General features: G+C 29.7%; 4 protein-coding genes across 5 annotated transcripts; 2 read left to right on the top strand and 2 right to left on the bottom strand.

Moving 5' to 3' along the window:
* Positions 1–2,325: 2,325 nt before the first annotated feature.
* LOC106790174 lies at positions 2,326–15,935 on the bottom strand. 2 transcript variants are annotated; one of them, XM_014754912.1, is made up of 3 exons: positions 15,368–15,933; positions 3,406–3,630; positions 2,326–2,578 (listed from the first exon to the last, which is right to left on the bottom strand). In XM_014754912.1, exons 1-3 carry the CDS (start codon positions 15,453–15,455, stop codon positions 2,403–2,405), a joined length of 489 nt encoding a protein of 162 aa, XP_014610398.1. In that variant the 5' UTR covers positions 15,456–15,933; the 3' UTR covers positions 2,326–2,402. The 2 variants fall into 2 exon arrangements, with proteins under 2 accessions (XP_014610398.1, XP_014610397.1); XM_014754911.1 differs by having other exon boundaries at positions 2,333–2,578; positions 3,406–3,633; positions 15,368–15,935.
* Positions 15,936–16,921: 986 nt separating this feature from the next.
* On the top strand, positions 16,922–18,585 carry LOC106790178 (protein abrupt-like). Its single transcript, XM_014754919.1, has one exon. It carries the CDS (start codon positions 17,255–17,257, stop codon positions 18,383–18,385), a length of 1,131 nt encoding a protein of 376 aa, XP_014610405.1. The 5' UTR covers positions 16,922–17,254; the 3' UTR covers positions 18,386–18,585.
* A 229-nt stretch (positions 18,586–18,814) lies between these two features.
* Positions 18,815–19,923, top strand: LOC106790172 (tetratricopeptide repeat protein 12-like). The gene is made up of 3 exons (XM_014754908.1): positions 18,815–19,001; positions 19,077–19,274; positions 19,404–19,923. The coding sequence occupies exons 1-3, from the start codon at positions 18,869–18,871 to the stop codon at positions 19,829–19,831; spliced, it is 759 nt and encodes a 252-aa protein (XP_014610394.1). The 5' UTR covers positions 18,815–18,868; the 3' UTR covers positions 19,832–19,923.
* Positions 19,924–19,964: 41 nt separating this feature from the next.
* LOC106790171 (UPF0415 protein C7orf25 homolog) lies at positions 19,965–21,513 on the bottom strand. The gene is made up of 3 exons (XM_014754906.1): positions 21,336–21,513; positions 20,260–21,243; positions 19,965–20,189 (listed from the first exon to the last, which is right to left on the bottom strand). The coding sequence occupies exons 1-3, from the start codon at positions 21,489–21,491 to the stop codon at positions 20,103–20,105; spliced, it is 1,227 nt and encodes a 408-aa protein (XP_014610392.1). The 5' UTR covers positions 21,492–21,513; the 3' UTR covers positions 19,965–20,102.
* Between the last annotated feature and the right edge of the window lie 88 nt (positions 21,514–21,601).

The following is a 21,601-nucleotide window of genomic DNA, read 5'->3' as shown; positions in this document are numbered from 1 at the left end:
TATGTATACGTATATATATGTAAATATATAAAAGGTGAATCAGTGGTAACAATTACCGTTTGAAATTTCACGGTTATTTTTTATTTTATGAAACAAATATTTAGGGATAAAGTTACTTTATTGAACAAATTTTTCCAGGTTCTATATTAAATTTATAGATCATTGGTATATATTAAAAAACAAAACTATAATTTCTTCTGCACGAAATGATTCCTTATACTTTACTGAATAATAAAATATTATGATACAACGTCGGAAGATAATTACTTCACATAATGTGAATATTTACGTATTCAGGATTATATTTTTCACAACTGCAACAATGCATGTGCGTGGGCATTTGCGAAAAGAATAAAATCGTAAATATGTAGTCCACCCTAAACCGTTTAGTTTACTTTTTTAATATTTTTATATCATTCAGAAAGGCAAGAACAATCAATTCATACAAAAAAAATCCTAAAATTCCGTTTAAAAAAGTACCGATAGAATCTCGTGAAAAAGTAACGTCGTGAAAACATTCGTTTCATTGTCAGATATACCCTTGCAATAACTTAGTTGGCTCTGAACATTGTTTTCCGTAAAATCAAAAATAACGAGTTTATTTATGTGGTAATAATTATTTACTCAGCCTATAGGCTGATCCATATATATATAAATATATATGCGCAGAAATATATAAACTTACATATATATAATTATACATAACATATTTATAAATGTAATATGTCGCAAGTGCTCCACAATTATTATCTGTGAGCGGAAGCTCATGCACCTCAAGAATATAATCTTCCTCTAGATTAAAATATAGGACACGATTCATTGGCAAGAGTATACGGCCGCGATTGTTAAAGAAGAATATTTACAAATTTTTCTTATTATATTACAGAGAAAAGACATTGAGCACGATTATGAAATTCAATATCATTTTGGTATAAATGCAGGTGTTCCCATATGTCTTGTAATTTGAAAGTTAACTCCATCCATGCTTTTTCTTCTCTTCTCGTTTACTTTTTTTATTTTTTATTTTAGAATATCATTTTACACCGTCCGTTCGACGAGGGACCAAATACTAAACTCAAATTCACGGATTCTTTGGTAAACGACGACGTTTTAAGACACATCGTTGTGAATCACCCGAATTTAGAATTATTCTTCAAGGAATAAAACTTTGATGAGAGAACAATTAATAAATTGAACGTAACGCGATTGTTATAAAAATAAAGTTGTTAATTACAGCATTGTAAAAAACATAAGCTCAATTTATATACACGAAGGAGAAAAATAGTTTGCTAAAAAGTTCAAGTATTCCACAAAATTTTTCGGAACTCAATATTGGATAAGATTGAACGCAGTATGCTATTTCAAAAAATATAGCCAATTCCATTAAATAGTTCTCATTCATCGCGTTACTAAATAAGGAATTCGCAATCATATAAAAAATGAAAGATAACAATATTCGATACGATTCTATTATAATTCTCATCTTGTTTATATAGTGGAAGCGATCGTATTATATTATATATAATATTAGTTAATTGTCTGAAGTTTATACAAAGAATATATATATATATATAAATATATAATATATATTCTTATATTATATATTTCATATATATATATACAAGTGCATATACAGTATATATATATATAATTATACTGTACATATGCATACATATATATTTTTATATCGAAATAAAATTTACTTTGACAAACTTACTAATATCAATATAAAAAATCATGCACCCAATATATAATAGTGTATCTTAAAGAGAATATCAAATACGCATTTCGTCGCATTGCACCCACTCAAATTTCAATATACACATATATTCTTTTGTATTTCTATATGTAATGTGTGTATGTATGTATTTGTGTATTTATATATACTTTTTATAAATATAGATATAGCTGCACTTGAATGAGAAACGAGTATTCACTAGTCAAAGAATTAAAGAAAAAAATGCAATTAACAGTGTACTAGCCATGAGAAAAGGCACGTACCACTAACGTTGACAAAAGTATCGAAAATCGTTACTCGCTCAAGTACTTCTTTACATTTGGCTTCTCGATTTGTTTCACCTACTATGTTCAATCGTTGTTACTCGATCGAAAATCTCCTTCTTCTCATTATGTATAATAAAATATACGAAGAAAAATTCGTTTACGAGAGCAACATACAAGACGTACGTACAAAGAAACGATATTTACTTTGTTGAGACGATCGGAAAATTCAATGCTGAAATACTTGAATATTCTGATCGTCGATCCATAGATAAATCTATATTTCATTATGCGAGCAGGTGAGTCTTGATCGATCGTTCTTCTTTTTTTCTCTTCTTTTTATACATATATTCTTTTCTTATTCTTCTTTTTCTTATCTTCTAAGCATTTTTCGTCTCTTCTTACGCTATCGGAGGATCATCATCGTCATCGTCATCTCTTGTGACTAGGACGTTGCCGTAATTTTGTCCGTATTGTCGAAATCGTTGGACCCATCTGTACCGTCTTGCACCGAAATATAATACGACAGCGATTATTATGAGAAAGGTTGGTATCAAGAGGCCAGCTACTGAACTACCTGCAACAAAAATATAATATTAACTTATATAAGATATAATTTATAAATATTTGATAATCTTATTAATATGTTTAACACTAAATGTACTAAGCTTCATATATATACCTATTTCTATTACAACGGATCAAATGATCCATCTTTAAAGAGTCATATATTTTACCAAAAACAACACAAAGTAAAATGTTAATCCAATACTTTGATAGTAAAATTTGTAGAAATTCTAAAAATGGAGTTAATATCTTTGACCTAGAAACAACTAATAGGCATGACACCGTTGATTGGCCCTTTTAATTTAATGTATCACATATATATGACGTATAATCTAACAATAAAACGAACATTTTATCTATAGACTAGTGACACATAAATATGACATTTATGTACAATCCTTTGTTCACTTATTTAGTAGATTGCATATATAGACTGTATATATACAATATATATAAGACATATTGTGTAAAACTGTTGCAAGAAAAGCATGAGCTGTAACTTTCCAGCTAGACTATAGTAGTTAACGTGATAAAAGAACGTTCTGAAAGTGTGAAAAAAAAGAATTGTTCATTCTGTGTTAAACAAATCCGATGCACACATTGATTTATACTCGTTATTAATACACATTGTGACTATATAAAAAACAAAAAATATATATTTATATTTATATATATAATAATTAAATAATATAACTATTAGACTACTTTTTCATGCTAAATTAACTACAACGAAACGTAACAAAAATGGAACATTTTAATGGAGACTTTTCAAGTACTGTTTATCTTCTTATTTTATATCTGATAAAAAAAAAGTAATAAAATTGTAAAAGATCATACCTCCTGATTCTTCTGTCTGATCTGGTTTAACAGTTGGCGAATTGACTGGAATTTGCGATACACTAGGCCTGCACTCATCATCCTCTGCGAACTCGTAACCTTGTAAGCATTGGCACACCCCTTCTATTCGTTCATTCTTCTTTTCTTCCATGCATCTTTGATTCTCGCCGCACGATACATCCGCGTCCGAAGAATTGCACGGCCTTGGTCGTTTGGTGTCGTTACCTGCTAAAGAGAGTTGCCATAAGTGATGACTTTAAACGGAGAGACAGGTCAGCCTTCCATTTCAACTTCCAATGACCACATCCGCATGAATTTTCTCTCTTTTACCGTATTGCAATTATACCAGACAAGTCAGCTGCTTGTACATTCTTGCTAATCATCTATTTTTTTTTCAACTAAACAGATCTAATAAAGATTTTATTAGAAATTATTAAGAAAAATTATTCTAAACATAAAAAGTTAATATAATTTGTACAAATTCTTGATATAAGTGAAGTCAATTATTTAGTTTTATGAATAACTCAAATGTGATCGATCAGTCTGGTTGAAGACATGTAGGTGACAACACCTTTCCGTTCATATTGATAAACGACGGTGATAATATAATACGTAGAAACTACATATATGTAACGAAGATATACAACAAAAGAATATGCACTTAAAATAATATCTAACTAAACTAATAGAGAAATAAGTCGTCGTTTTATTCGCGATTCAACATAGAGGGTTCTTACAAATCACGATATCATTGTTATTATTATTATCATCATTACTACCATCGGTAGGATACATTCATACACGAGGATTTCTCGTCGCCAGTTATAGCAAAAGGCGAGAATATTGGCACAAATAGCATATAATATATGTTATAGTATATACATTCCAATATATACTATAATTATATATATATATATATATATATATATTTGGTGATATATTCCAATATCACCAAATGTTGCTAATATATTTCCTCTTGTTTTGAAATTGCATATTTATGTTAACCGACTATTTCATATTCAAACTTCACGAAGACTAAACAACGTTCCTTACTTACTAATTTCCTATCATTATTTTTGTCTGAATGACTGGTTGAAGACATGTAAACGCAAATTTCCCATTAATCATATTGTAAGAAACAAAAAAATTCAATCTGATTTTTTGTATGTAACCATGTATCATGTTGTGTTTATTTATATTTATTAATTGTCACCTATTAGTATACAAGATACATGTTTGAATGTATTAAATGGCAAGACTTTAGATTAGGTAGATCGTGAAACATTTCTAAGACAAAAAGTTGATCGAATATAGAATAAAGTTGGCCACCCCTGTTCTAAAGTATTCATTTGAATAAATAAATGAGAAGGAAGTTGAACACCAAAAGGTTAATGAATAACACCATTTAAACTTTCTCTCTCTGTCTGTCTTTTAAAGAGAAGGCGGGGGTGGGTGTCTGAACGTAATAGAGATGCCTTATTCGCATTTCATGAAAGAAATAAAAATAAAAAAAAGAAATTGTTGAAAGTGAGAAACAAAACTCGTAGTTAGTTAGCTTAGGAAGTTACTTATTTACATACTTGCTAGTATGTGTTTTTATGAATACATAGTCGAGTTAGGGAATACAAGCAAGATAACGAGTCTTGTAGATAGTAACAATAATAACAATAAGAACACGTCAACGAAGGAAATAGTCGTTCTCATCCATCCATCCAGCCAAGCAAGCAAGCAAACAAGCAACCAACCAACCAACCAACCAAGTAGTGAATAAAAGTCTAAACACGAAGGGGTAGAGAGAGCAATTGAAAGCAAGCGGCACAAAACTCTTTTTCTAGTTAATTTATCTAAGAGGAGAAGCCGGAGGTCAATCGACTTGATACGTATCGTTATAACGAAGAGAAAATAGAAGAGAAAAGAAAGAGAGAAAGAAGAAATGAAACTCTTCAATGATGGAAAGAGAAAGAAATTGATGATTTCATATTTTTGTTTTCATAAAACTGCTACCTATAATAATATGTACATATATTTATATATACATATATTACATTCGTTCGTTAAAACTTAAAATTTATCATATTTAAATCACTAGTATAAATAGAGACAGGATATACTTCTACATACATTTAAAAATAAGTTTGAGAATAAATTTCTTTATATTTCTTATTTCGGATTCGCGCGCGCGCGGAATAGAAAAAGTATTTCAGATAAAATTTACTTGTATTTTTTACGTGATATATTCCATCCGAATAAAACGTATAGTTTCCTATTAAAATAACAAAAAAAAAATTGACCTTGAAGTGACAATGAAACATTCGCTCAAAAAAAAAAAATAATAAATATTATATTTCTATCTTGAAATATCACACATATGACTCTCTTGTTTGAATAATTATTTTCTCGGCAATTTCGTGTTATCAATCTAAAAAGTTGTAAATATTTTATTTCCAATATATCCGATATTTATTATAATATAATACTAACATATTTATAAAACTAATTTTGTAAGAGTTAAAGAGAGAAAAATATTGTAAAATATTTTACATATATAAATGAACAAACAAAATTTTGATGTGAAAGAAATAAAATTTCCAAAATATATTTATGTATATATTTAAATGCGCGACTGAAAGTTGTATAACGTTATAGAGGATTAAATTTGATACGTAATAAATATATGCAAATGTTTGAACTCAATGAGAAAGTTATTTTCGTAAATTCGAAATTGTTTTAAAACGTTTAACAAACGTTCTATATATATAGAACTTAACTATCAATTGGTACGTTTGTTAGACTATTGCAACCGGTCTTGGGACGTGTTAGGAGTAATAACACTTAAAATTCGACACGTCACGAGAGATATTCAAATGCCGCACCGGAAACGCGAACGTGATTAAGCGCATGGACTTTAATCCTATCGTTACAACGTTGACTAGGGCCATCGAATGAACGAAGAACGAGAATGAGATAATGAAATACGAAATAATAAAAAATGGAAGAATATCTTTGCTAATAAGTAAAAAAGAAATAAACGAGGAAAATTAGTTCATATCGTTTTATACGTTAACGTAGAGAAACCACGCGAAGGAGAACTCAAGGACGCGAGCATGAACGTCATTTAATGAGGGTTAAAATAAAGAAACGGAAACGACGTCGTCACGGCACGCGATCGAGAAACGATTAGAACATAAAATTCCCGCTTAAGCTTGGATTCTTTTAAGTATCTTGGGACCCGGCTACTATTATTATTATTATTATATTATGAGAATGTAATTTATCGTGCATCGAACAGTTCCGAGATATCGATCGGTCTTATCCCCACAGATCATGGGAACAAATTGATTCTCTAAATTATACTAGAAAGGAGATAGTATTATGCGAAATATTCAACATTATTTTCATTCCCATAAATAAGTAATCTAACTGAACACGTATTACCAACATTTTCAATCTTTATTTTCAATTTTTCGTAAATTATTAATTTTTGTGATATCATTCGTACGAATTTAAACATAACTAAATAGAAAAATAATTTCAAGTTAATAGAAAAATCTTGTTCATCATTTGATAACAGTTTTCTTGTTTTTATGAATAACATATATACGAAGATACGCGAAACTGCTGAATATTTTCGTTCAATCGAAACAAGCCGTGAACGATGGCGAGATTGGCTGAATCATTTAATTGAGACGAATTCGTTTTATCAAGTGAAGTACGACGCTATAGAAAGGGAAAGGAGAGGGTTAAATATCGCCGAAGTTTAGTCAAGCAAATTAAGGGAGTTACTTTTGATTTGAATGATGTCATATTAATTCGATCAAAAAAACAGTCTATGTGACATCGTTATATTGATCCTTAAATCGATTTATTCTTTTACATTGGTCAGACTATTTAAACTTGTGAACCTCCCATTGTTAGAGGAAAAATTTTACACGAGACTTCAAATAATCAATTCAATTATATCAACAAATGTAAAAATAGAGTACAGTATTATTCGATTTTGATTTTATAAAACTATATTACAATTTCGCGTTATTTTATATATACTATTCGTAAACTTCTTTTTTTTAATTTTTGCATCATTAATCCCAAATAAATTGAAATCAATTACGAACCAAGGATTTATACAAGATTTTTTTCATTCTGAAAAGTACATCTCAATAACACCCTGCAACGCGTCAAACCTATATATATATATATGTATTTGTGGATATAATATGATGTATGATCAAGCAATGACATTATCAACGTTGATCGAGGTTCTTCGTTAAAAAAAAAAAAAAAAAAAATGTATGATCAAGCAATGACATTATCAACGTTGATCGAGGTTCTTCGTTAAAAAAAAAAAAAAAAAACTATGATGCAATAATGTTTGAAGGAATATTAAACATAAGAAAGATTATAGTATTGATAAAGCGTGAGTATTTCATTCGAAAGACTACCGATGTTTTTTAAACTATTCCGTTATTATATAAGAAAGAACAAAATTTATAAATTATTAGCGTTAGTTTAATATAATTATAGGATAAGGCGTTAATTGTTTGAAATAATGGATGAAACTAAATGTTACCATAAATAAAATATCATAATTTTCTAATCATCAATATTAATTGATAATTATTAGGAACTACAAGTAAGAGTGAATGTACACACGAACGATAAGGAAAAATTAAATTATCAGGAATAATGGTAATTCATCGAAATCATTAAATTAATTTTCAATAGACGTTTTTTAACAAGAATTATTTACTCTTTGACTAATATGAAGGTTTTTTTTTTTTTTTTTAATATGAACGTTGTATCTCGAAACGACCTTGGAAGAGAGAAACGCTAAAAGGCTAAAATCCCCAGCGTAACGAAATTCGCAAATTACTGAATATCTCGTAATCAGCACGTACACAGATGCATATATATATATATGTATGTATGTGCGTAAGTACGACGTCACTGGGAGAACAGAAAGTAAGCAAGTAGAAATTTTCCATGATAACGTAGCGAAAAGCGTTCCAATTTACCACAAACAAAGGTTTTCACAAAAAGAAACAGGAAAAATCGATCGTGAAATCTTTTTATTTTATATTAAAATGCAATGAATAGAAATTATTTTCTTATGCGATAGAGAGACTTCATTATTCAAGCCATTCATTATCTAAACGTTTTGTCATTCCAACTATTTTTTTTCCTCGTGTGAAAACTGTGAAAAATATTCTATTTTAAATAATTTTCTATATAGAATCGATCAACGATTGCAATTAAATTTTACGTAATTTAATGTAGAAGAAAATTAAGAGAATTTTATGTTTAATTTCTCAATATAAAATTTTAAACAATAAATGTGTGTTTTTCTTCGAACAGAAACGAGGACACGTCGGATCGTATAATTAGAGTTGAACGACATGCAAAGATTATGCGAAGTGACAATTTTTCCGAGTCAATAGCTGATATAATGGCATTCAAAGGTATTATGTATTGTATCCATGTGTGCATACACGTCTCTTCTAAACTCGTCTTACAAGATACTTTGAAGACTATTTATAACGATTTATTTAATGCTCGGCATTTTCGAATAAGATAATACAAAGAAGATTTTCTAATATTCGTCAAAAAAAAACAAATAAATTACATTATATGTTTTTATTAGCAATGCATCGTTAAATATATGTTGTTAATAAAACTGTGTTATCGCGATATCTAAAGGATTTTTTCTGCTTTGGCAATTTTTTTAGTCAAATAATTAATGAACACGAATTATAAATTGTCTAATGAAAATAAATCATATAAACACCTTACAAATTAAAACTCATACAATGTTGACGAGATAAGCTTACCGATCAATCATTAAACATAAATAATTATATTTACGTTCATTTTCAACATTTATATTATTTTATTAAAATTGGCTAAGGTACTTATCTAGACAACATTTTTAAACATTGTATATAAATCAGTGTTTTAAATAAATTATCATAGATATTTATAATATTAAGTTCAGTAAAATATTTCTTCGTATTTCAATGCAAAAGTTAACCAATTTTTGTTTCCATATTTTGTATATATCCAACTTTCTCCAATTATACTGCATCATATCCATAAACATCGCAAATTTTTTTATCAGCTTGAATTGCACTCTTCCCTTTTTTGTAATAACATTTCGAAATGTATCGAATTTATTTATTTTTACTCATTTTCAAGATGTAATAATTTTAAATCGAATAAACACAAATATCACACCTTCTTTTGTTTTAATTACTCTAAGATATGTTAGCTTCCAAACGCACGCAAGTTTTGCAAGATCTGATAAACATTATCAGAGTTATGCAATACTAAAGTCATCTAGCAGGAAAATATGGAGAAACTTTTTACTAGACTTAATAGAATATTTGCTATATACTTACATATATAATAAAATAACTATTAGTATTTTAACTAAAAAATATTTGTAAATAGAATAATTTGTCGATATTATAAATAGATGATAAATAGTTAAAAATGATATCGATCAAATAAATAATATTGCATTAACAAAACATGATTTGATACCCCGATATACTTAATTATCAAATTAACGATAAGTTAATACAATTTTTGCTGTGTTATTCACTTAGAAAAAGCCCACGGACTTATTTGACAATTTAATATTTATTCTGACAAAATATTCGTATAGATCAATTATTTAACTTACAAAATCCTAATTATTAATTAATAGAAATACTGACCAAATAAATAAAAGTAAGTACTTACTGTTATTTGTTAATCTGACAAAATATCATTTCTTCTAAGAAACAACGTATCTTTGAGTTGCGTATATTCAAAAATATAAATTTCTACGATAACAATGATAAAGAATAAATGAACAAATTTTATTGGATAAAAATACGGAAATAAATGACAAGATGCAAAAAAAAAAAATAAACTCTCGTTGTTGGATCATTATAAACGTGCACACAAACGCATGAAGTATATTATCGTATTAGGTCATTTATCATCGATGAGCTGGCACCGTCCTTGCGAAAGTAAGTATTACTGTCTCTGTCAACTTCCTTATTATACGTTATAAATTTTATATGCATAAGTATGGAAATGATAAATTCGAAAGATTTCGATTCAAAATTAATACGACTAAAAATTTGAAAGAAAATAAATATTCAAGTATTATACCATTTTTAATCAATATTTTACAAGAAAAATATATATAGAAACTAATTTTTCATGACAATTCACTGAAAGTAATCATAAAAATGATATGAGTATAAACAATCTAAACAAATAAATCTTATCACTTTTTTCCTGTTTCATCAATCATAATAATGTGAAATCACAACAAGAAACCATGACAACAGCAACAAATATATATATATAGTACCGAATAAAAATATTATTATTGACTCAATTTTCTCATAAAATCCTACATAAAATTTTTAAAAAAGAAAATCTCTTTTTAAATATTCTTATAAAATATAGCTCTTGAGTCTAACCTGAATGTATATTATAAACAATGCAGATTAGTGTACTGAAAAAAAAAAATGATGATAAACACAATTTTCAGCTACAACTTATTGTCAACTGTTAATAAATATTTTTTCTAATTTCATTATTTAAACTTCATAGCTAACCATATACTTAAAATTTATACCGAATAGATACACTTTACAAACAAATTAAATAAAGATTCGTACTTCTTAAAGATTTACAGAAAATGCTATAAGAAATTGAAGTTTATACCAATAAATTTATTTGACTTTTTCGATACATGTATATAATATAACATTTTGATCATTATCATAAATTCGTAATCAATTTATTTTCTATACGTATTAAATGTATTCATGTAGAATTTTGTAAATGTTTAAAATAAATTCGGCGAGTTTGGATGATATAACCGAAGCATTAAAAATTTTTTTCGATTATTTAACTATGTGTTTAAAATAATATATTGTATGAAGAAACAAAAAATGTTTTGAAAATAATAATAAATAAATGAGATTAGTCGTATAAGTATCAGCGTATAACGAAGGAACGAATGTAGTAGCTCGGAGCAAGTTGCGTCGTCTCGATTTCTAGATTACAGAGTTTAGCTTGAAGCAAGTTTCGTTCGATCCGGCTTTTGAAGACCTTGAATCGTACAAGACACACCAGCTACTTGAAACTCGATCGAGTATCTTCCGAGGATACGATTTATCGTTACATAAATGAAATCGCATAGGACAGCAGTTGAAATAATAACTGAAGTTTCTCATTAAAACTACCCACGCAACATGTCTCTTCTCGCCGGAAACAAGAACGTCGTGAAAGAAGATAATCGAAATGCGTGTTCGGTAGGAATTGTTAAAAACACAAATTTTATATGATTTTAGTTGATTAAACCAAAAAGACAAATGTGAATCGTTCACGCACAGGTCAAAACAATTAACTCCTTCAATTTTAATATCAAAGTATTTTACTGATATATATTTCATTTTGTATTTTTTTAAATCAACCAAAATTTACTTCATAATTACGTTTAACACCAATAAACAAGACAAATTTTATACAAATTTACAATGATAAATTGTACAACGATGTTATATTACTTTATCAATTTTCTCTACTTTCTTTTTTGTGAAGTTAATTGATTTGATAAACAATGCTCGTAGTTATCCGTTCTTATCTGTTCTTGTATTTTAAAAATCGATGTACTGTTAGTCGTATTGTTCTATCGGATTTAATCTACAGATCAAATTTCAATTTCATACCTACTCGCCTCTTGTAAATTCATATATTACATAGTTGAAATATTTCATTCTGCCTTCTTTCATATTTAAGGAAAACAGTATATAATTATTTCAGGGTTTTACCTAATCATTACACGAATTAACGGATTTCACAAAGTAACGCTTATGTATATATCTAGAGGATGCAACTTGTAGACTTAAAGTCGAAGATATACTTGAAAGACAAGTCATTCCTCCCGTTCGTTTGGCGAGAAACGCCTTTCGGATTTCCATGAGGTTCCTTACGTAAGCGGAGATATTATTACAGCCGTCAATTCGTAAAAGGAACACCAGCGAAAGTTAGCAGAATTTATCTTCCTCTTCTCCCACTTTCGCGAGAAACATTCTCATAAATGAAAGAGATACTAATAAAAAAAAAAAAAAAAAAGATAATAATAAAAAGAACCGGTGGCGCCTTACCACCGTGACGAATTACGACGTCACGATGTTGACCAAGCAAAAAGCCAAAAAAAAAACAGACAAATAAATAGAAAACTATTTCGCGAAGGTGGAAGGTAAAGAAGAATAAAGATCAAATATAATTTCTATTTCTTTGTTGGTTTTATGTGTGTTTATTGGATGAAATAAACGAAAGTTACCAAGGACAACGATGTATAATACTACATTGGGTTGAGTAAAAAGCTTCTTCGTATTTTAATGCAAAAATGAAACAAGTTTTTCTTATATTTTGTATCCAGCCTTCTCCAACCAGTTTAAAAATGTTTTGTGGCCAGCGTTTAGTTCCTTATCGATATTATTACTGCTTATGTACTGATCTTGCTCAATTTTTTTCCATGATTTCATTGATTTTTCTAATAATTGATCAACCAGAGTGAGGTGATGCATTTGTAATATAAAAATGTCTGGATTGGAGACGTTTGAACCAGTTTTGTGTCAAACGTATTAATACTGCATCACGTTCACCATAAACAGCAGAAATGTTTTTAACAATCTCAGTTGCTTTTTTTCCTTTTTTTTGTAATAACATTTTGAAATGTATCGAATTTATTCTTTACTTTTACTCGTTTTCAAGATATAATAATTTTAAATCGAATAAACAAATATCATAACTTCTTTTTTAATTATTCTATGATATGTAACCTTTAACACGCATGCAAATATTGTCAGATCTGATTAATATTATCAGAGTTATGCAATACTAAAATATTAGTCTATTTGGTACTTTGGAAATGGCATAAATAAATGTAACATTAATAAATCATGATCTATTTTATTTAAAAAAAATATCATCGATGGTTAATCAAAATTCATTAACTACATTTTCATTTTTTTTTTTATGAGAAAATTAATTTTTTGAATTTACTAGCCGTGCTCCATAAAACGCGTCAATAATAATAAACCCGACTTTTCCCATTAAAAATTTATTTGACAACTAATAAGAGTCAGATTAGAATAAATGTTAGTTAATGATTTTTGGTTAAACATAAACGATAAATATTTGGGATTCTTATTCTCGAACCCTCTCACTATGAGCGGCCTATCTGCTGTAACGTTCTCGCTGTATAAGAAAAGTGTCGAAATTTCTACAACTAAAGTTTCTTAGACATTTTTTTCGACTAGTAGATCAAATACAACCATTTACAAATATTGACAAATTCGAAGCTCAGTCAATAACCTAGAATGGGCTAGAATCTTCTAAATTGCGAATTCTCGTATATGTTTATACATTTTTTTGAATTATTATATAATCATATTTTTTACAGACTTACAAATCAACACTGTATATATAATATATTTAAAGTCTTTTTCTCAACCAAAAATAATTCATATATTTTTTCAAAATAACAAATAATATTTTTAATATAAAGCAAAAGAGTTCATTTCACAACTTTTTTAACTTTACGTTACTTTCCCGTAAGCCAAAGTTTCCCTTATATCTTATCAAAAGTGATAAGAGATTTTATGAAAATCGATTGAATATTTGAAGACGAAAAATAAATTTAACTGTAGAAAAAAATTCTGTATAAAAAAGAAAACTGATTGTATGTACGTGAAAAGGTTAACTATCAGTTAAACAAACATGGTAATAAAATATATATGTTATTAATATCATTTCAAAACGTAGAAACAACATTAAAATTACCAGTTTTTCTCGACAGTTAGCGAAAAATCGAGGAGTGCGTTTTACAGTGAAGAAAAGTTATACGCGTAAAAGAGAAAGCGAGAAAGAAAGAGAGAGAGAGAGAAAGAGGAATCCACTGTCAGTCCACGTGCGAAGTGCGCGAAAACAAAAATGAAAAGAGACGTTTCTAATCGCCATGTTTTTAAAGATACGAGATAAGGAGTTAAGAAAGAAATAAAAAAAAGATAAGAATAAGATCAACGTTCGTATATTGTTTACGATCGTTATCTCAATCCCCGAAGTAAAAGAAAACAAGGAAAATGAACATTTAATATCAATTATCGTATTTTGAACAAGCAAACGAACGACACGTAGAAAGATCTTGAAGCGACGCATACAAGATGAGAGAAAAGAGAAAGAAAGAGAGAGAGAGAGAGAGAGATAGATAGAAAGATAGAAAACAAAATGAAAAAAGAGATCGGCCAATAGGCGAAGATGAATCAAATAACAAATGGAGCAAACGCGTTATATAGAATATTAATTAGAAATGATATAATAAAAGTAAAAAAAAAGTTTAAGAATAAAAAGGAATAAAAAAGAAATTGGTAGTTTCAATAGAGTGTATGGAAGAAGCACGAAAATAGCTTTGAGCGACTTTCGTCGAGGCGACGAGGAACGGCAAACGAACGTTAGTAGAAGGTTCCGAAATGTTGAAAGAGCAAAGCGAGGGATTAACGAGTCTGAGAGAGAAAGGAAGTACATAAAAGGGAAAAAGAGAGAGGAAAAAGATCGTTCAGGCAGAAAAGGAGCCAGAGTACGAACAAACGAGCAAAATAGAAAGAGAGAGAGAGTGAGGGAGAGAAAAGAGTCGATGTGTAAATGCGAGAAAGAGAGAAAGAGAAAGAGAAAGAGAGAGAGAGAGAGAGAGAGTGAGTAAGAGAGGGCGGAAGAAGACCATTGCGAGTCCACATTGGGGTGACCCAAGCGGCAATGTTCAGCCGGACGAAGTTAATTCGTGGCCCCGTCGGGTCCGGTCGAGTAATAACGAGGATTCGATTTTATCACATAGAGAAAGAAAAACAAGCGGGAAAATAATATTATTGTCGATATAATATATTTTCTTATTTCTTACCTGCCAAACCATAAGCAACCGCAGAAAGAGATAGCAGAGCCACGACTACGAGGAGGCGGCGTAACGAGACGCTTCGTCCCCTTCGCATTTTTCCACTTGAAGCGCAACACCACCGGTTTTTCCTCCTCCTTGTTGTGCTATCGTTTAAGTTTCTTTCTTTTTCTTTCCTTCTCTAATTTTGGAATTTTTTTTCGTTTTTTTTTCTCTTGGGTTTTTCCAAACACTACGACGAATTGGCTTGAGTTACTCGAATCGTCGTAACTTATATCACATAATAAACAAAAAGAAAACGAATATATATGTGTGTGTGTGTTTGATACGACGAATTAAATTCACAACGATAATATCACGAGTCAATTTCCTCTCCCCCCTCTTGTATTATTTCCTTATTTATCGACGTGCGCACTTCTCGTCCGGCTTACGACGTGAGGAATACGATAACAACGATGTAAAGAAAGACGACGAATGCCTCGAGTACGCGCGGCTAACTAAACTCGACCACGCGTGCGGGACGAGCTGACGAGCGACGTGAGTTGGAGGGGGAGAGAGAGATACAGTCAACTAAGTGAATATAGAGAGGGAAAGAAAGAGAGAGAAAGAGAGAGAGAGAGAAAGAAAGAGAAAGAGAGCAAGAGTATTTGTTATATACGATCACTCTAGAAATTCAATAAACACGCGTCGACCGGCTCGTCAATGTACACAGCCGGTCGGCACTACTTTTGACAGATAAATACTTCCTCGCGCTGCCAAGACGCGCACGAGCATTTGTTATTAAGCGACCATTTGCAATAATCGAAGAGCATTTAATCTCTTCGATAGATCGCTTCTTATTCTAACATCCTCTCGAATTCCAAACAATGAAACATCGATTGTCGAATCGTATCGATGTTGCGCGCGTCCCTCAAAATGCGCGCCATATTTGAATTCGATCATTCCTGGATCATTGTAATTTTTCTATTTTTTCATAGTTTTTAGGTGAAAAATTTTTGTTTCTATTTCGTCGATTAGTTGCATAAATCGGGATAAATTATTAATAGATTTAGAAATGAAGATTTATATCGTTCAATGCTTTGGTTAGACTAATGTCTTTCGTGGCTTTTAAAAATATATTCTATTATATTGTAGTCTTTGTGATAAAATACATTATATCGAATTTTCTCAGTCACTGTGAGACATATAAAGATTAAAAATAACTTTTTATTTTTGGGACTTAAATTTTACAGGTGATAGCAATCAATGATGACGGGTAAAACGGTCGGTAGATTTTTCAAATTCTGCTCAAATATCAAGAGTAATCAAATTTATTTTTACGTAACAGAAGAATAAGTCATCTTCGTACATTTATAGTTTTTCTTTGAAAGAAATAATATTATTCCAATCGTATATTAAAATGAAAAATACTCTAAAAAATATGATATCTCTAATGAAATAGTATGAAAAATGTTGCAGTGTCGCAATCGAGATAAGGTTACAACCGAGCAAAACGTTCATAGTTATCTTGCTTTCCGTTAGATGACGCCAGCATTAATTGTGACGAAAATCGATTGCATCCTATGGTATTTTAAAAATGTATTTCCTCTCTCCCTCTCGTTTATTCCTTTCTTTATCGTATGACAATGACAGAGATCGGCACCACGTACGAATTATATCAGAAAAGAATCATTAGTTAAATCAAAAATTTCCTTTTATTGACGGGTTTCGACGAAATAACCGCGCTTTCAAAAGAAACGTTTTTGGAATTCGGCATAAAACATAGTTCCGAATTTGCGAGGGTTGACAGCGGCACGTGTCATGGCGAGTAGTATAGTATTGACATAAGCATAGAAAAGTTAATCTCTCCGATATAACTGTCAAATATTGCTGACATAATTCATCGAAGTATAGAAAATGAAGGAAGAAACGATGCTTAGTTTGAAGTGGCACAGTTTCCACTCTCACTTAGCAGTTTCTTTAGATACGTGCTATGAGAAGCAACAGTTTGTGGATCTTTCCTTGGTGTGTAAAGACGGAACAATACTAAAGTGTCATAAGATGGTATTAGCGAATTCGAGTCCTTTCTTTCGACGTTTACTTGTCGCTAATGATCACCCTCATCCAATGATCATACTTCATGATATCGAAGCTGACGATCTGAAAACGATTGTTAATTTCATGTATTGCGGAGAGATAAAAGTAATTAAAAGTGAGGTTAGAAGGTTGCTAAAGTTGGCTGAAATCTTAGAAGTCACTGGTTTGCGACACATTCAGAGGTCATTTTTGACAGGAGAACATTACAATGCGTCTCAAGAAATTCCTAAAAAGACAGCTACAATGGCCCCTTCTAAGATAGAAGACAACAGGAACTCTAACAAGAGCGGTCCAAATTCTGACTTCAGAACAAAAGTTCAAAACAAAAATGTGTCTCAGTCTGCTACATTTTTATCTTCGCCTCATAATACGCCTAAAACTTCCCAAGATACTGCCAAAAGAAATGAAGAGAGTAACATTGCTTCTTCAAGCCAACGATTTGAAAGTAATAGACCCAACCTTAATATAATAGACATCAATGACATCCCAAGTACGAGTAAAGGTTTACAATCACAAATGATTCCAAAAAGAAAAACATCTGATGAATCTGTTATCAGTTGGCAAAAGATTTTATCTACTATATCGAAAGACAAACAACTGCCATTAAAAAGATTATGTATAATGGATGAAGTGGAAATTACTCCAGGTAAACCTTCGACATCCAAATCTGAAACTAAAAGAGACGAGCCATTGGACAGAAGGAAATCGATAGATACCATACATAATAGTACTTCTATGAAATGTGCAGTTTTTATAAAAGATGAATTAGATGTTTCATCAGAGTTAGAAGAAAATGCAGATATGGATCCTCTTGAAATTGAAGAACTTGAAAGTGAAAATACAGAGAATGTTGTAACATCTAAACGAACGTACAATTTGTGGGACTTTGATCGGATTTATAATACACGTAAAGTGCTAGATTTTCCACCAAAGAAAGGTCCTAACAGTTAATATGCGGAGTATTGAACTTTGATCTATTAAGAGTGATGCTTCTTTAGATTATAAAATTTTGTGACTGTACATTTATTTAGAAGGATAAAACTTGTTAAAAACTTATCCTTGTTATGTGATCATAAATAAGGATTAATATTTTAACTTCGTCGCTGTTTGTTATATTATCTTAATCCCTTCCTAATAAACCAATACGTATAGTAGTTTGTTTATTTTGTTACCCCAGCAAAATCGTTATTAAGCTTTATCATTGATTTATAATTTATAATCATTTTTCAAATCTAACACATAAATAATAAAAAGAATTCTAAATAATGATTTTGTAAATGAAAATTACTCACATATAAAATATTAAGATAAATGTAAGAATGAAAAAATTGCTGAAATGTGTTGCCATAGCAACTGTTTCTCTGCTTGATCATATATATATTATGTTATACTAATGGTATTTAAATATATGTGGTTATAAAGTGACTAAAAAATATGGATTCAACAAAATCTAGAAATAATAATGAACAAATAATTGAATGTGAGCAAGCAATAGAAAATTTTAATTCTATTAATAAACATACCGAAGAAGAGTTTCAGAACTTTATGCACCGAGTAACTGAAATTGGTAGGTTATAATGAGTTACGAATTGGTTTATGTAATTCTACGAAATTTTTGACTCGTAAACTTTTTCAACGATAGAAAAAATTGTATCAAAATTAGCATCTTCCGATACTAAAGAACAAGAACTTGGTCAAATATTAGCAGACAAAATTTTAGATAAGAAAACTCAGGAAGAGATCTCTGACCAGGAAGAATTAAAAATTAAAACTAATCGTACAGTCATTAACAAATATTCTAGAAATGAAAGTACATCCGATCCAAATAAAATGGGACAAGGTAATAATTCATATAAAATTATATATTTTAATACATTTATTTTATATGAACTACTATATAATAATTATAATTTTATCTAATTATAAATATTTATATATACATTATAATTCAAATATCTCAAATAATTAGAAGCTTTCATGAAAAGTATTGAAAAAGATGCTAATGAACGAGCAGCAGATAGAAAGGTAAAAAGAGAACGAGCAGAAACATTAAAGAGAATTGGAAATGGTGCATTTAAAGAAGGAGATTATGAAAAGGCTGTGACATATTTTACCAAAGCAATAGAACAACGTAAAGATTCTAGTGTTCTTTGGAATAATAGAGCTTTGTCATATATGAATCTGAAATTATTTGAAAAAGCTTTACATGACTGCAAATGGGCTTTGAAAGTAAATGATTCAAACTTGAAAGCTCTGTTAAATAGCGCTAAATGTTATAAAAATCTTCACAATGAAGAAAAATGCAAAGAGTTTATTAAACTAGCAAGAGAAAAAAATCCACATTTCAAAAAATTCATTGATGGTATTAAACTCTTTATATCTTTTTTTTTTTTTTAAATTACATTTTTCTGCAGAATTTAGATATCATTTATTATTGCAGATTTTGAAAAAAATTTAGGTACAATAGACGCAATTGACGATGTTTAAATTATACAACTGTATCTAAATCTTTTTTCTACAATGAATATAACAGTAACAATTAATCATTATCCAATTCTAATATTTGATCATTAATTAATAGAAAAGTACTTTGAAAAATGTTTATAAAATAAGCACTTAATAGATATTAATGATATTTTATAATATAAATAAAAATATATAATTAATATCAAAATTTATCAATCTCTGTGGCATAGAGTTCTTTATTTTCAGAAAGTGATCTTGGCTCGTGTAGGAAGACGGTACACTCAATGCCCTGAAATAATATAATTTAATTGATAAAAAGTTTTAACAGTATTTTAACATATTAAACACAAATTTCATACCTGCATTCGAGCTGCTCTAACGAAACCTTCATTCGCAGAAACAGTAATACTTTTCATGTTTTCACCGCTAGCAAAAACTAACCGTGATCTATCCTTAATTTTTCCACCTAAGCTCAATTGTTCCATAATCCTGCCAGTTTGTACATCATCTACAATTTTCACTCGTTTTAATAATTCCTGTGCTCTTAATGTTTCTTTAGGACCACCAATTACATCTATGATATTCATAAAATTCTTGTAGGCAGTTTGACAAATGACAATTGTTTTTCCTTTAAATAATTTATCTAGAATTGGTTTAACAGGCCTTTTCCTTTCCATTTCAGCTTGTTGCGTTAATAATGGTTCCTTGTATACAAAATGATCATATCCATTAGTCATATTAGAAACATATGCCAATAACGTTGAAACATCTAAATTCAGAATTTGGATCTCCTCTGCAATTGATGTCGGATTTAAATTGACCAGATCAAAAACAGGACTCTTTTTGAATTCTTCACTTGGTTTCCTTCCATTAAGATGTGAAACAAATAATGTTTCATCTATCTCTATCTCATTATTTTCATTTTCATAATTATTTATTCTGTCACCTTCCACAGTAATACCTATGGATTCTAAGCGTTTTGCTAATATTTCTTCTATACCATATGCAAAATAAAATACAACTTCAGGTGATTTGTATAAGTATGGATGATGCTTGGCGCATTGCAAATAGAATTCTGCTTGATCTAGGATAGACTTTTGGCCATATTCACCATTACCAAGCGATATCAAAGTAAGAGCCCTAGCATTTCTAGCAATAACTTTAACCCAAGATCCTCCGTTCATACAGACAATGTCTACTTCCAATCTTGATCCTTCGTATTTGAAAGGTTTCATTACACCAGTTGGTTCTTTGGAATTAAATAGACGCATCACCATTGCATCAAGATGAATTAAATTTGTACTTTGTAGATGTTCTTTCTTAACATTTCCTGTTGATTGTACCTTTATACAAATATATAAATATAATAACGACAGAACAATATATTAAATGAATAAGAAAATGTAGAGTTTGAATAGATATTTTGAAAAGGTACCTTTTTCAAGAATCTTATCTCTTGCTGTATTTTTCTTATAAGCTTGTCAACCCCATTAACCTTCTCCATGATCTTCAGTCGCTCTATCATATTTTCGCCATTGTAAATATTTTCTTTGAGACATTTCAAAAGTTCGACTTTTTCTTCCATCGGCATCTATCGTGAAAGCAAGGATCGAACGTACATCGAATATTCCATTAACAATCAGAATACTTTGAAATGATGTTAGTTCACGGTCGAGGAGCGTAATATCGGTGGCCATCTTG

Source organism: Polistes canadensis, unplaced genomic scaffold (genome assembly GCF_001313835.1).
Source record: "Polistes canadensis isolate GaletaPanama2010 unplaced genomic scaffold, ASM131383v1 scaffold_219, whole genome shotgun sequence".
Taxonomy (NCBI): domain Eukaryota; kingdom Metazoa; phylum Arthropoda; class Insecta; order Hymenoptera; family Vespidae; genus Polistes; species Polistes canadensis.
The sequence above is the reverse complement of the archived record's forward strand: the minus strand, read 5'-3'. Positions and strand labels throughout refer to the sequence as shown.

What these genes read in the sequence shown, in the direction of transcription:
- LOC106790172 (XM_014754908.1), top strand. Translation starts at nt 18,869, where the DNA reads ATGGATTCAACAAAATCTAGAAATAATAATGAACAAATAATTGAATGT. An exon ending in GCACCGAGTAACTGAAATTG is followed by an intron (nt 19,002 to 19,076) that starts GTAGGTTATAAT and finishes TTTCAACGATAG; the next exon opens with AAAAAATTGTATCAAAATTA. An exon ending in TCCAAATAAAATGGGACAAG is followed by an intron (nt 19,275 to 19,403) that starts GTAATAATTCAT and finishes TCAAATAATTAG; the next exon opens with AAGCTTTCATGAAAAGTATT.
- LOC106790178 (XM_014754919.1), top strand. Translation starts at nt 17,255, where the DNA reads ATGAAGGAAGAAACGATGCTTAGTTTGAAGTGGCACAGTTTCCACTCT.
- LOC106790171 (XM_014754906.1), bottom strand. Translation starts at nt 21,491, where the DNA reads ATGCCGATGGAAGAAAAAGTCGAACTTTTGAAATGTCTCAAAGAAAAT. An exon ending in AGATAAGATTCTTGAAAAAG is followed by an intron (nt 21,244 to 21,335) that starts GTACCTTTTCAA and finishes ATTTGTATAAAG; the next exon opens with GTACAATCAACAGGAAATGT. An exon ending in TTAGAGCAGCTCGAATGCAG is followed by an intron (nt 20,190 to 20,259) that starts GTATGAAATTTG and finishes ATATTATTTCAG; the next exon opens with GGCATTGAGTGTACCGTCTT.
- LOC106790174 (XM_014754911.1), bottom strand. Translation starts at nt 15,455, where the DNA reads ATGCGAAGGGGACGAAGCGTCTCGTTACGCCGCCTCCTCGTAGTCGTG. An exon ending in GGTTGCTTATGGTTTGGCAG is followed by an intron (nt 3,634 to 15,367) that starts GTAAGAAATAAG and finishes AACTCTCTTTAG; the next exon opens with CAGGTAACGACACCAAACGA. An exon ending in TCAGACAGAAGAATCAGGAG is followed by an intron (nt 2,579 to 3,405) that starts GTATGATCTTTT and finishes TTTTTGTTGCAG; the next exon opens with GTAGTTCAGTAGCTGGCCTC.